The sequence below is a fragment of the Poeciliopsis prolifica genome, unplaced genomic scaffold, assembly GCF_027474105.1.
Source record: "Poeciliopsis prolifica strain line A6 unplaced genomic scaffold, Auburn_PproV2 SCAFFOLD019, whole genome shotgun sequence".
Taxonomy (NCBI): Eukaryota; Metazoa; Chordata; class Actinopteri; order Cyprinodontiformes; family Poeciliidae; genus Poeciliopsis; species Poeciliopsis prolifica.
The window spans coordinates 7,927,537-7,943,013 of NW_026562394.1; the positions used below are offsets into that span (position 1 = coordinate 7,927,537).

Sequence of the window (15,477 nt, forward strand, 5' to 3'; positions counted from 1 at the left end):
TTTACAGCACTTATCACAAGATGTCCTAAAGCCACAGCTCTATATTCATGGTCCTCAAGCTATGGTGCGATCACTGGTAGTCAGACTCAGTGGAAAGTTTAATATTAAAGAGATAAACATGAAAAAATGAACTTTGATGAAATTCCAAGATTGAAAAGGATATTGTCTTCTAATTGATGTGCTTACTGATCAGGCTAACTATAATTGTTAGGGGAAGTATTATTAGTAATACTATGTATTTGTTTGCCTTTAAAAAAAAAAAGAAAAAACATTTGTCTCTATCGTTAAATTAGAGACAAATTGTCCAAAGTGCAGAAATATAAATACATATTTTTTCTGAAAGCCGTTCTGACAGTGACCGTCGTACTTTCTGCTATTATTTAAGGTTTTCGTAAAGATTTTCCATGTATGTTAACATCTCGTTGTGAAATATCTGACGTTTTATATCCTTTTCTTTAGGACAGAAATGTGTCACAAACCTATCCGTGAGAAAGAAATAAAAAATACATGCAAACTGTTTGGACTGTTTCTGAATTATTATCACGAGGGAATGAGTCATCTGACAGTTTTGATTGTGTATTTTGTGTTGCAGACACAAACATGCAGTGAATAAATTGATTTTCAATAAATTTTTTGGTCCAAGGACACATTTTCACTGAGGCTCTTTATATGTGTACATGTTTAAAATTGACATTTGACTGTATACAAAGTAGACCAGCAAATATTGCAGTAAGCTTATTGTAATGCGAAAGAAACTATTTTCCTTGGAGCAGGGGTCTCAAACTCCAGTCCTCCAGAGCTGCTGTCCTGCAACTTTTAGATGTGCCTCTTGCTGCACCACACCTGAATAAAATAATTAGGTCGTTAGGAAGGCTCTGGAGATCTGATCTGCACAAGGAGGAGGTAATTAAGCCATTTCGTTCCAGCGTTTTTTGAACCTGTGGCACATCTAAAAACTGCAGGACCGCGGCCCTCGAGGACTGGAGTTTGACACCTGTACCTTAGAGGACTTCCTACATTAGTTTCATATGCAAGGTGGCCATATTGGATTTTGAGGTCTCAATTATCAAGTTCTGAACTCTTAGAATCTTTCTGTTTTGTTTAGTTCTTTTCCAAGATGAAAATAAGACTTTTAGGTTGTGTTTTATTTCACGTCGTAATCAAACAAAGAAGAAAAAGTCTATTTTTTTTTTTGGATGCCATTTCTAAACGGCGGCATCCGGACAGTTTTGAGGCACTGAAAGCGGCATTTACAGGAAATAAAACTACTCCGATGCGCGTTGCTTTGCCACAATAAAGTGCTCGGCGGCGGCCCGCCCCTCACGGCGTGGCGCGTCCTGACGCTTTTCCACGTCGCAGCTCTGCCTCATAGGCGAACCAGCTGCGTGTGTATGCGTGTCTCCAGCTAGGCCAGAGAGTGATGGCGGCGCCCGTCTTGAGAGTGTCCACCCCTCGGTGGGAGAGAATAGCCCGGCTCCTCGTCTGCCTGCTGGGCATTCTCCTTTCTCTGTATGCGTTTCACGTCGAGAGGGAAAAAGCCCGGGACCCGACTTATGAGGCCATGTGCGACGTCAGCAGCTCCATCAGCTGCTCGAAAGTGTTCAGCTCCAGGTAATTTGAATTCAGCAAAGAGCGCCTTCTGTGGCGCTCAATGAAAGCTGGCTGCTATTGTGGCAACCTGGGAAGGGTTGCGCGCTTCAAACTGTCAAACGCTAATGTTTGACTGCTGCCTTGGACCGCGGAAGCTTGACTGTAAAACCGCCTTTTAGTTACTGTAGGGATGCTGGAAGATATTTGCGAGGCAGGAAAGCTCCAGGGGAAGCTCCCTGCCTGTAGTTAATAGGCACAACATTAGCTATGTAGCTCGGCAAAGCTAATGTTGCTAACCGCTAGCAAACAGGCTACCGTAAGTTACTTTTAGCCGGCTTTCTTTTAAGTGAATAACGACGGATAAATAATTGATTAATTGCAGTTTTCCAACATATTTAACTCAAACTTTATCTGCTTGGTGAGAGTAAAGGGGAGGTGGTTTGAGCTTATTGAAATGCTGGTATTGTTGACTTGACCAGAGCTAGAATTTCTTGCGGTTCAGGCTTTTTAACGTCGCCGTATTTCGTTAAATAGACGGCGCTCACTTGTTCATTCATCATTCGTCCCCAGCTATCAGTCTGAGCCCCGGGTGGAAGCGTTCACTCTGGAGAAAGGCAGAGCTGGTCCCAGTTGCACACACAGCCAGCTGATGGTGGGCTGCTGCGACTGGACTGTGTGTTGTTTCTGTTTAGCATGACTTTAAACGTTTCATCCGTTGTCCAATTTAGGATTACAGTATTCAAGTCAACAGGAGACTGTTGGACCTGAACAGTCTTCAGTTCCAAAACAAAAAAACTCCTTTTTTGTGGGGGGACAAATTCCAATAGAAATGCAACTTGGAAGGAGGAAAGACAGTAAAATACTCACTAATAAAATTATTATTATAATAAGGTTTCCCCCAGAAAACTTGAGCCTGGTGTTTGGGTGCTAGTGCATTCATTCATCCAGCAGTCTGTTATGTTTTTGAGTTAAAAATGTTGGCAGGAAATTTGAAAATCTCACTTGATGATTATGTGTTGGAGAGGTTGAGGATTAATACCTGAACACCAACTATAAAGTCTTAAAAAATGCAAACATTTAAAAAATACTCATAAGTCAGTAATGCTTAACCTGGTGGGGACACAAGTAAAGCCTGGTGGCCCGCCAGGCTTATAATACACTGGGGGAAACCCTGATTGATGCATTTAAAAAAATAATCTGAGAATCAAAACATGTTTTTAATTCTTGTCCCATTATGTGTAAATTGAAATATTAATTTCTGGATGTAGCTGTTTGCACAACATTAACATTGCTGCTAGCAATGTTCCCATTGGTACAATGATATTTATTTTTTTGTGCTATAATAAATAGTTACTTTCGAGAGAGTGCTTAGTTTCAGACTTGCACATCACTGTAATTTTTTTTTGCTAATTAATGACCTATATGCACTGATTGATTGAAGAGTTTTAAGTTTCTGTGCCAAATTTTTATTTATTTATTTTTTTGTCACCCAAGACAACATTTTCACATACTGCACACAAAATATCACGTTCAATTCAGGATAATGCAATCCAGATTTGCAGGAAAACAATCCCCCACTTAAAAGCCAGATTTAGTCCCTGCAGTCTCAGTTGTTTTGCAGAGCGCACACAAATGACAAAACCCAACTTGGCAGAATAAAATGCCACAATGTCTCTGGAATGCAAACTGTTGAAGACTTGTTGCATATTTGTTTGATGATGAGTCAAATTAGTCCTTCCCTCTTCAAACCTAAAAAAAAAAACAGCTGTAGGTATTTCCTTGTCAGCCAAACATTTATTAAAAATGTTCCCAGTGTAAATCCGTAGTTTCCCATGGCATGGTTACCTCAAATGAATGGATAAAAAAAAAGATACCTGGACCTGCCTTTAAAATATTTATTCTACTTTCCAGGTACTCATGAGATGGAATATTATTACTAAGTCTATTAAGCTGACGAGATGGAAGTCTATTAAGCTGACATTGGCCTGTGAAATTGTTGCCACTATCGTGCAGGCAGCTGATTGACAGACAGGACATTTATCGCGTGTAGTTTTTAAAAATTCCCTTGACTGTCCCTAACAAATGGCAAAATGTAATGTTTTTTTATTTTTATTTTGTAAGCAAAGGATACGTGTTATAGCCTTATTTCAGCCAGCCAACACTATGCAGTTGAACTCCCCTAAAAGCCTTGCAGAGCTTCTGGTTTCTCCAGGACTTTCATAGGAATGCTATGATTGAAAATTTGAATATTTGTTGGTTCTGGAAGCCTGCCCATGAATCACAGTAATTTACGTAAGGGAATCTCTTGATGATATCAGTGTCTGTATTATTATAGTGACTAGCCATCAGGTGGTGATGTAAAACAAGATGTTATTTTTCTACCATCTTTCAGTTCAGTTTATTTATATAGCGCCAATTTACAACAAAGGTTGTCAAAGCACTTTATAAAAAAAATTATTTCAGTTCAATTACACATATATTTAATTTGATCTTGGTTATCAAATCGTAAGGCACGCTCAATTATTTATTCAAATTAGCTTAAGTTTTTATCAGCAGATTGCATCGACGCACTGACTTACAGAATTCACTCCTCCCTGACAAGCATGTAGAGCTTGTGTTGATGTTACTGCAATCCTTTGTGATGATCATGAATGTAGCAAAAGTGGAAAGACCTTTAACAGGAAGAAACCTCCAGCAGAACCAGAACCTGACTCAGGACAAATAACCATTTGCCATGACCAACAAGCGGTCTACCACAAGCGATGGCCGCAGCTAAACAGTATTAAACCTGGCAAACTCGTGTCGCTGTAGTTTATTTTATACATTTTAAATGACAAGTTTTAAATGAACTTTTATTTTGTAAGTATTTACTTGTCAGTTAAGCGTTTATTAAAAACTTGTCTGACAAGGAAATACTTGTCAGCCATTCATTGGGACAGCTGTCCCAATCAATGTAACAGATGAAACTGAAACAGCTAACGTAAACTGATGAGATAAAATACAGGAATTAGCTTGAGTTGTTTAGCAATGAAAAACGTGTTCTGAGGATTTGACTTTTTAAACTGTTACATTAGTGGTACGCTGACTCATTTTGGTGCTGAAAGGTAAATATTAAGCAAAAAAAGATTGAAATTCTAACCTCTGCGTACCAATGAAATGCAGAGTTACGAGTCGGCGACTTTTACTGACACCCTTTGAAGTCAAACTTGTAAGGTCGAAGCTAACTGCACTCGTGATTTTTTTTTGTATTATTTCAATAATATAACAATAAATTTCAATAAATAAACTTGTTTAAATTTATTTATTTATTTCAATAAATGAGTATCTACAGCCTCTGATTAAATTCCATTACTGACTAATCGTAGGTAGAATCGTAGGTAATCCCAACAATTAGCAAAAACGTTCTGTTTTTCTGACTAGTGGCTGATATGAAGCTGAGTTTAGCTGAATGCTGTTCTGTGATCTAAAGCTGGTCGAACTGATTCTCGCTACTTCTGCTCTTGGATTGAGATGGAAACTTCTTAAGAGAAGTGGAATGTTGAATATTTTGAGAACCCCTGTGGAAACTGAATTTGAGCAACAGAAGGGAGATGGGGAATTTGATTTAAGTCATTTCTAATTTATAAGCGGTAGTCTTGGTAGAGGATAAGTCTGCTAGGTGCCGGCATTGTTGGATGTTTCAACCACTTTCTCTGCTACTTAAGGAGCCTTTTATCACCAAAGGTGTTGCTTTTGAACATAATTTCTGGTTCTGAACAGCAATTAAGATTCCATCCGCCTCGTTAAACTTGGATGTTGGAGGAACTTGGCGCACGCGCAATGTTGTGGCATCGCGTGACTTTCTGTGCTGTGAAGGACACGATGTCACCATGTGTTTACTATTGAACATCTTCACTGAGTCAAACCCTGATCTCTGTGCCAAACTTTTTAAATTGGCTGTTTATTGGAATCCTTATGAGTGCACACACCCTTTATAAATGCCTGCTGTTTTTTTTTTTGTTTTTGTTTTCTAGAAACCTTTTCTGACTGCAGCTTTGTAAATTGGAACATTTTAGCAAAGCTAAAATTGATGGAGGTGTTTCTATCTCAAATGCAAAATGTATATTTTTTTTGTACAGTTTTGGCTTAATTACTGCTCTGAAGTTTCCCTTTTCACAAAATACCCCTTTTTGTGAGTCTCTGTATCCATGTTAATGATGAATCCATTACTGACTTAGTGGGCAATTATTTAAGCAATTGATTGCAATTTATCTAATGAATTGTTTCAGACGTGATTCAAATCTGTCACAAATGGACATGGTGAGCTCTAATGTGTAAGTTTTAATTCATGTTATGATAAACATGACAGTGATCATATGAGTTGGTCAAATAGTCTTGCCTGGTGTTTTAAAGATTATAAAGCTTTCCAGGCTCAAGTTGGAAGCATGTTTTAGCACAGCTCCACTTTGAAATGCACAACGTTGCTCAGAGGCATTCCCAGTTTTCCAGGAAATGTCTACCTGAAATTCCTTTAAAAGGAGGCGGAAAACCCCCCTTAAAGAAGAAAACAAGTTTGTTGTTTTTTAACTGCAGCATTGATGATGGGCAAACCACCAGTTAGCAAACCACTAATTCTGTAAATTTTGCTCTCTAAGAATTCCAGGAAGTTGCATCATTCCCCGACTGCCAGGGCATGTTTTATCTTTCTTAGCCACAGTACTCGACTTTGTTTTGTTTTGATTTCCCAAAATAAAATTGTCCTCTTTGGTGTTTTGTTTCCTGGTCTAGGTGGGGTCGAGGATTTGGACTCCTGGGCTCAATTTTTGGGAACGATAGTGCGCTGAACCAACCCAACAGTGTCTACGGGATACTCTTTTATGCCTTTCAGCTCTTGCTAGGTAAGATGCAATTTCAATTGACGCAATTTGTTGCGAGCACCGCAGATTCGGGAGACTTTTCCTCGCTTCAGGCGCTGCCTCTGCTGAATCTCCCCTCTTACATTACAACTAAACTTGACCCAGATGCCCCTGGAATAATATCAGACCACCATATGGAAATGATATTTGTCCTTTTAAATCTAAGGTATCTAATGAAATGAAAGCAGCATCGAGTGGGTTGACCTCTAGAGGTAAACATTGCTGTTGCTCAGCAATAATTGTGAACATTTGCTCTCATGTGCAACTTGTTTGAACTTGAACGCTTCTTTGTCACAGACACCTCGTCCTCCCAGTAACACACACACGGTGTGTTGGTGGGAGTTATGCTGGTTGACTCGCTCTGCAACCTGGGCTCAACGCCGAACAAGAGTTTCTTTTTAAAGCCACATAATTTTCCGCATGTGTGACTGAAGCGGCAGCAGCTCAGTTCAACCAAGAAACATGGGAAACACTGGAGGCTGCTTTGAAAATGTTGATTTCTCCCATTTCCTTTGACCTGTCCAAAAGTTAGCACCCCTCTAACGTTCAAACTGTCTGTCATATACTGACTTTAAACTTCACTTTTTTTCCACTGCAGTAGTGCATAAGGGTGGGCAATTATAATAAGAAAAAATATTAAGTAATGTGTTCTTATTTTAGATCTTAAACATTCCTATTTTTAAAAAAATGCCTTTTCAGGATTCCACTTACTTAAATAAGGGTGACTTAACTTGTTAAATTGCATATATTTTTTTAAATTTTCTGCTGTTTATTGGCGTTCTTGTTGCAAAAACAGTGCAGAAAATCGTAAAAATAACATGTTTTCTTCAAACATTAACTGAAGCTTAAAGTGACAATAAATAAAAATTCTCATCACAAACATAAATTTTTCACCATAAATGCATGCTTGCAATGTTTAGAGAAAATTACGCACAAGTTTCATAAACAAATATTAATCTGAAAGTCTTGTGGGATGTTTTTTTACCGGCTCTGCAGTAAAAACATAATTTTGTGTCTATTGAAAAGGAGAGCACTTGCAATCAGCAAGTATTGCCACAGAGTTCTAATTAGACGGACGTCTGAGCTTTGACTACACCATTATTACAAAGGAATGTGCTAATAAACCCTTCCATCGTAGCCCTGTTGACATGTTTTCCTCTGGCGTTGCCCTGTTTACACTGACCTGCTTCTCTGTCCCTGCTGAACAAAAAGCATCACTCCTTCATGTACAGTTTCCTACCTCAGATAGCGGGAATCTGCATGTTGCCAAAAACCTTTAGTCATCCTTACAAATGTCTGTACAGAAGTTTCAGTTGATACTCCACAAAAGTCTGCCATTATTCATTCTGCTTTCTTTTTTATCAGCTTCCTTTGAGTCGCTATGACCTTTAACACCGATCCATAAAGGCTCCATCCATTATCACTTCTGTAAAAAGTGCGATGCTGTGTGACATCGACGTTCTTCTTCTGCACATGCATATCGCATTGGGGATGTATGCTGTTCAAACAGAAGTCTGAACGATAATGCAAAAAAAAAAAAACAACAAAACAAACATCTGATTTCATCAAAAACAATCGTAATTGAGCATCAAGCTCTGCTAGCCAAGCTTTGAGGCCTCCATAGAACAGCTGGATTTATTCTGAGGTTAAATCGCATCTATTTGCTCCGGATTTTATTTGGGGGAATCCGATTAAAGTGGGTTGAATAGAAAAGCACACCACACTTAAAATTCACAGTTAAGTCCATCATATTAGCTTGCAATAATGCTCACTGGTCAAGGTCTGCGACCATGTTTACATGTTAAACACTGTGAATCCAGAATATGCAAAGCACGGCTTTAAAAGCGGATCGTGTCAGTGAACGTGACATCGTGCTGCTCCAAACAGTTATGGACCTCGGTGTTGGTTCAGAACACATAACAAATTGCTGTTATTTCAGGAATAAGTAGCAAAATACCCTAAATGTCATCTCATTTTTATTCTATAATCATTAAAGCGTACTTTTTTCATACCAGCTAATGACCTTAAATTGCAAAATGTATATATTTTTTGTACAGTTTTGGCTTAATTGCTACTCTGAATGTTTTGGGTTTTTTTTTTGTTTGTTTTTTTTCCAGCAAATAGCCTTTTTTAAGTTCCAATGAACAATTGATTACTAAATTAGCTTACGATCATTTCAGTAATCGATGAATTATGAATAATCTGATGAATTGCTTCAGTCCTAACATGGACCCTTCAGGTTTAGGTGGACTCTCGTAAATGTGGATGGAACAAAAACAATAATTCCCAACTGTTGCAATGCGCCGAGGAAACCCGGACTTCAAAGTCTGTGACCACACTTCCTGTGACAACACAATATGACCAGTCTGCTGAGATTTTAGAGGTGAATGCCATCACGAGGAGGCGCTCGGTACAAAAGGAGAACTGTCCGAGTCCCGACGCCTCGGCGGAAAGCGCAGACTCATCAGCTTTGGTTTCTTGCCTTCTTTTTTTCTTTTTTTGTCCCTCTCTGCTCAGCTAAGCTTCCGTTTGTGTTTCTTGCCGCAGGAATGACCGTCAGCGCAATGGCCGCCCTTTTCCTCATGACGACGTCCATCTTGTCGGTGGTGGGTTCGCTCTACCTGGGCTACATTCTCTACTTTGTCCTAAAGGACTTCTGCGTCATCTGCATCACAACGTACGCGCTGAACTTCATTCTGTTTATCCTCAACTACAAGCGACTGGTTTACTTGAATGAGGCCTGGAAGCAGCAGCTTCAGGTCAAACAGGACTGAGCTGCCGAGAAGGGGGCACGACTCCAAAGTCAAAAAGAAAAGCAACCTGATAACAAAATATTAAATTTAAAAAAAAAAAAAAAAAAAAGGAAAAAGTAACGCAACCTCTGAACATTAGACTTGCCACCAGGAGACCTTGCTTCCAAACAATGTTTATTCTGCTGTGTGTTTAAAAAAAAAAAAAAATGAAGAAATTTAACTTAAATGTTGGGCCTGACATCTCAATATTGATTGCAAACTCTGAAGGATTTGTAAGTGGAAGATGGCTTTTGTTCCATTTGATCTCCCCTCCCCTCCATTTGACCTCTCACTTATGGGCTCGGCTGCCTGCGTGTGTGTGTGGGGCGGGCGGAAAACACGACGCTGCTGAGGTGGAAGTACCCACACAAGACGCACTGATGGAGGACAGCTCTGGTCTGAACAACAACAAAGAAAAAAATAAACGGATTACAGACTGGAAGAAGAAGAGATGGGACATTAAACGGTGAAATTGACAGCGATCATCTGTACTCAGAGCTGAGCAAAAGTCCCAAAGTCAAAACAAAACGGCCATTTGGTTACCTGTCTGCAGATAAGGTTCTTACAGCAGGCTGAGAAGAGGACGATGCAACAATTACCATTTATAAAGGATGATTTGTTTTTTTGTTGTTTTTTTCTTCCATGTTTACACTTTGTAGTACATTTCTTTTTTTTTTGTTTTGATGAGGACCACTAAAATAAAACATGGGACAATGTGAGATACTGTGTGTAGATCAGTCAGATGTTTTTATTTTTATTTTTTTTTATTTGCAATTCTGTAAATAGCTGCTGAGCAATACACCGGGCATAAATGACACAAAACCCCAACCGACAAAGTTTAAACGGTGAGGAGACGACAGGAGGGCCGTGAGGTCGCGTCCGGGTGGCCGAGTCTGAGGATGCGCTCGGGACGTCTTCCTGCTCCGTAACAGCCTGGTCGGGCTCGCAGTTCAGAAGGCTGTCTTTGTTTCAGAAGTGGAAGTAATTGCATCAGAAACAGATCTGCAGGTTTCTTTTTGCCGTTTGCTCGAAAGCACCCTCACTCTCATTTTTGTCGTGTGAAAAGCATTCCTGACCACCACACAAGTGGGATTCTTTGAGACTTATGTGCCTAAAGGAGTGTTAATGTGAATTACCTTTTTTGTTTTTGTTTTTGATAAACACTTTAGTTTGGGGGGGAACTTGGGAGGGAGTTGATGTCAACACCAATTTTTTTTTCTCATTTTATCGCCACAGGGGACATTTTGTTCTAGCAAATGAAGAGCATTGGCATGGGCCGGTGTGGGATTCTCTCGGTAAAACAACTACAGTATCGCAAATTTCAGTGTTTATGAAGCAGAATATGATCCCTTTTTTTGCATTTTTTTTTTTTAATATAGAGTAACAATGCTACTAAGCAAGGTGGTGCTAGCTGGGGAGTCAGTGTACCTGCCGTTGGCTTTCAAACAGAAATGCCACTTGTAGTTTGCCAACTTGTAAGGAATAAGCAGTGTTAAGCAGTAGTTTATGAGCAGAGATACTTTAGTTCCCTTCTTTCAGCCTGCTGGCTGGCGGTGTGTAGCAGCAGTTACGGACAGCCAAGGAAAACTGGTCAACTAAACACTTTCTTTGGTTTGAGTTGAGGTAGGCGAGCATTGGCTGGTTAGTTGGGCTACCTGCTCAGGTAGCTCACCAATTTCTCCTTTGGAAAAAGTTCCACACAACCCATTTTGTCATTTTATCGCCACAGGGGACCCTCAATGCAACACTCAAGAGGAGTGTGCCAGATGTTATGGTGAGACGTCAGACGGTCAGTTCCCGAAACTACACGCACGCAAAACTGGTAAAAACCAACAGGATCAAAAATAATTGGACCCCGTCTCTTAAGACTGTGTTAGGGTTAAGGTAGCTGACTGCGTTGCCTTTTTTTTTTCCTACGCTCCATGGAGAAAAAAAAGCTTTATCTTTGACTTTCTTTCTTTGCCATCTCATTAAAAAGATCCAAATGAGAAAAACCATAACAAGAAATTAATTTTTTTTTTTTTTTTTTTAAACCCTGATATACCTTGATCCCGGTAACCGGTCCATGCCTGGAAGATGTCGCTGAAGTATTTGTCCTTCTCGTCGTCTCACGAGGTAGCAATAGGCTGCTACACTGTGACTGTCTGCGCATGGGGCGAAGTGGCCCACTTTAGCCTCGCGGTTACACTAAAAATCGCCTGGCGTTCGCACACGGTTGGTGGGGTGTTGGTGGAACGGTCCCAGGAAAAACAAAAACTTAGTGCACTGTCGATGTGAACTGCACATGTGAACCAAGGAGTTAGATTTACTAAAGAACTAAATGTTGCGTTTAAGCCATATGTGGATTTTGTGTTTTTTTTGTTTTTGTTGTTACTGTTCTGATAAGACAACCAAGTCCCTCACTGTTATTTTTGAATTGCACCAAGTTTTAGATCTAACACAGTCGAGTGAAAGCAGAACTAGACTGCTCTACGGAGAAAGCAGATGTAGCTTCTAGATTCATTTTCCTTCCATCCAAGGGTCATCCTTCTTTCTTTTCTTTTTCTCCACATGGCCATAACACAGTCTTACACTTTCAAAGATCTGTAACAGTCACTGTAATAAATGTAATGGTGTGATTCATCTGTGGTAATAAACCATCTCGCCTACGGTTCCCTTAGTACAATTTGCATCCTTCCTTTTGTAAATGAAGGGAGTGTTGAGGTGCCGATTAATGTCTTGCTGTGCTTACAGTGACGTGCTTCTAGAGACGAATTGTGAAACCATTGGAAGTAATGAATCTATCCAGGCATATTGTGACCTGTGCCTCTGCTTGTTTCAGTTTACTGTTGACCATTTTCCGAGGCAAACGGCGTGTTTTAGCCCGATTTATTTCCCCCTTTACATTCCAGGCACACATTGTTTTCTCTGCAGACCATAATCCTGTACTTACTTTTGAGAAAGGCATGGGTTGCTCTGGATTTCTCATGGTGCAAGCTGATGTAAAAGGGCCACAATATCAGTACTAATACCAAGATTTTCCACAAACAATAGATGAGAATTTTAAACAGAAAAACAACGGTTATTATTAGTTTTAACATAATTTAATCAGTTGTCTTGTGCCATTTTGACAAGTATGGAAGGATTTTCATTCTTTCTCCAAGTAAGAATGGATATTTAAGTATTTAATGTTGAGAATTTCTGGATTTCATTGCTTATTCCATTTTTAAAGTTACTAGAAATTTTTAAAGTTACTAGAAATTTTACTTTTATACGACATCAGGTTTGTGACAATTTGAGGTTTTTTTTTCTTTTTCTTATTGCCAGATGAAACTCATTCAAATATAAGGAGCAATTTCACCATATTTTTTTTTTTTTGGCCTCTGCCAACTTTTTTTAACTAGACCAACATTTGTGATTTAAGCTAATCTTACAAATGAAAATGCTTCATTTTTCCCCAAGATGTTTCTGAAACTACGGTATTGCTATTCACAAACTGATTTTAAAATATTTTAAATTCAGGATCCTTCAGTCCATACTTTTCAATGTTGTGCATTTTAAAGTGTCTAGAAGCCATAAAAATAGTGAAACGGCCCTTTACCACACTGCCAACTCATCGTGTTTTAGGATCGATGAGGGGTTAAAAACGGAGCATATAACTGAACGACGATATGAAAAATCTAAAAATGTCAATGTCATGGGAACTCTGAGTAATTATTTCGATACAAACTCAAGTAAAAATACGTAAATATATACATTGGAAGTAAAAGAAGTTATTAGCTGGTTTTCTATTTAGGCTAGCCGCTCTGCCAGCTAGCCTGACGTTAGCCGCTCTGCCAGCTAGCCTGACGTTAGCCGCTCTGCCAGCTAGCCTGACGTTAGCCGCTCTGCCAGCTAGCCTGACGTTAGCCGCTCTGCCAGCTAGCCTGACGTTAGCCGCTCTGCCAGCTAGCCTGACGTTAGCCGCTCTGCCAGCTAGCCTGACGTTAGCCGCTCTGCCAGCTAGCCTGACGTTAGCCGCTCTGCCAGCTAGCCTGACGTTAGCCGCTCTGCCAGCTAGCCTGACGTTAGCCGCTGAACAGACATACCACGCCAGCTGTTTTAAAGTCTTTAAAAAGAGTCGTTAGTTTCTACAAGGGTGCTTGTGTTATTTTGCAACTGGAAACTGTTTCAAACTAACAAATTTATCTTTCATCTTCTTCTTTCGTTCTTATACAGCACAGCTGGTTAAGCTAACTAGCGGTGCAGGAGGGGGGAGAAACATTCAATCTGGCACATTCTGTGGCGTCACAAACGGGATTTAAAGCGTAGGAATGGCGTAAGAATTTTAACATAACGGAATTATGCTTTCTTCAGTACGATGACAACCAGCCCATGTCAGTTTCTGAGTGTTTTATTTTTCATTGTACCAGTTTGGGTGGGGCTTCTTATGGTTTATATATAGCTTTTTTTATGTCGTGTGGTAAAGAATGGGAACCAGTAGCTGCTCGGACAAGATTCTAAGTCGACATCCTTTTGGTGTTCGTTGCCCGTTTTGGGAACATTGCACGTGAAACCAATTTCCATCATCATAAGGAATGAACTGATAAGAGTGTGGCTTTTTTAAAATTTTTCTTAACGCAAAACAAACTGACATTAAGCTGCAAGGCTCGTCCTGTAACGGAATAAAGGTCTGGTCGTGTTTACGTAGACCAGGCTCTGCTAAGTGTGTAGCCCCTGCAACGCAAGCCTACTTGCACTAATTCTCAAAAAGCGACTCGGAGGAAAACTAAGGGGAGTAAACACTGTCACTTTGTTGTTGGATTATTTGATGTGAGGGCGATCAGTTTTCCATTCTTAATATTATTTAGGCCTATAGGTATAAACTGCCATGTTCGTTGCGTCACTAATGCCAACAAAAGTGCCTTCTGTTTGATCACCCGGCCTCGAGCCAAAGACGAGCGACAGTAACAGGCCTTGTAAGAAGAAGAAGAAATGCACCAGGCACTTCTTGCTTGCCTTCCTAAGGATGGAACCACAGAAATTGGAAACTCCCCAAAGATTTAACATCCAGTAAACGTTACAGTGCAGAAATGTGTTCCCCGGTTGCCAGACACAAGACAATGTCACACCGCTGTCGTTCATTGTTTTATTGTTCCCAAACCCCACCATGTAACTCTCCTCTTTTTGTCTAGATAAGAATTGTTCGTTTCCAAACAGTACACTGTTCAAATGAGATTGTAATTTTCTTTGATTAATTTTGCCCTATAGCTGTATAGACTGTTAACATCGAGTTATTTTAGTATAAAAAAAAAAAAAAAAAAAAAAAAAAAAACTAAAGTTGAGGGGCTGGAGGGTTTGGAATTAATGTCAGTAAAAATTGTTTATTAAAATTCTTTGTGGAGGAAAACTTACTGGGTTTGCTTCTGTATTGCGACGTGTTTTAAAATGTTTTATTTTCTTACACGGACAAGTGTTACTTACACTAATGGCTTAAAAGTGCGACGGAAAAAAAAAATCTAATATTTTCTAAAACATTAAGAACATATGTTGAAATGATCTACCCTTAAAACATTCCCCCTGAAAGTGTTGTTTTTAGTCATTTAAACAAACAGCAGTATTGGCAACATAATTTATCAGTATATCGGTCCACACTAAACAGATTCGCAGTACCAAACAAAAACCTTCAATGTTTATTTAAAAACAGAGAAAGCAACAATTATTCCTAAAATTGGAAACATTGGTTTTATACTTCTGTAATTCTATAACATTTAATAATAGACTTGATGCAGAATGATGTCACGCTTTAAATAAACATACCTCTTACGCAGAATACTAGCTGCCTTCCTAGTCAGGCTACCTGCTGTGAAACCCAACCTACAGTCAGCTGGTTACCAAATATGCTGTTAATAAAGCCACAAAGGTAGCTTTAGAAGCATCTTCGAAAAAGGTGTGGGGGGCAACCCCTGCCCAATTCCCTGACCATGATCATTTGAAAATATTTTTTACTTTTTGAAGAGACATTTCAAATCCACAAACTTTCAAACAACTCTAAACTTCTAATTCCTGTGTCAGTGACGCACCCCAGGAAATACATTTTTAACTTTACGTTTTATTTTACACATCAGTTTGATTTGTACATCTATGCTGTGGGAAAGATTTTCCAACAATGGGCCTTGACCCCCACCGTTCCACTCCTTGAGGACACCACTGTCATGTGAGTGAATGTGTTGTATCCACAT

The 15,477-nt window shown here is 39.5% G+C and overlaps 1 protein-coding gene across 1 annotated transcript; it reads left to right on the forward strand.

Annotated features, from left to right (window-relative positions):
• Window positions 1–1,333: 1,333 nt before the first annotated feature.
• vkorc1l1 (vitamin K epoxide reductase complex, subunit 1-like 1) lies at window positions 1,334–11,936 on the forward strand. The gene is made up of 3 exons (XM_055043742.1): window positions 1,334–1,611; window positions 6,358–6,467; window positions 9,033–11,936. Exons 1-3 carry the CDS (start codon window positions 1,421–1,423, stop codon window positions 9,257–9,259), a joined length of 528 nt encoding a protein of 175 aa, XP_054899717.1. The 5' UTR covers window positions 1,334–1,420; the 3' UTR covers window positions 9,260–11,936.
• The last annotated feature ends 3,541 nt before the right edge of the window (window positions 11,937–15,477 follow it).

What these genes read in the sequence shown, in the direction of transcription:
- vkorc1l1 (XM_055043742.1), top strand. Translation starts at nt 1,421, where the DNA reads ATGGCGGCGCCCGTCTTGAGAGTGTCCACCCCTCGGTGGGAGAGAATA. An exon ending in TCGAAAGTGTTCAGCTCCAG is followed by an intron (nt 1,612 to 6,357) that starts GTAATTTGAATT and finishes TTCCTGGTCTAG; the next exon opens with GTGGGGTCGAGGATTTGGAC. An exon ending in TGCCTTTCAGCTCTTGCTAG is followed by an intron (nt 6,468 to 9,032) that starts GTAAGATGCAAT and finishes TTCTTGCCGCAG; the next exon opens with GAATGACCGTCAGCGCAATG.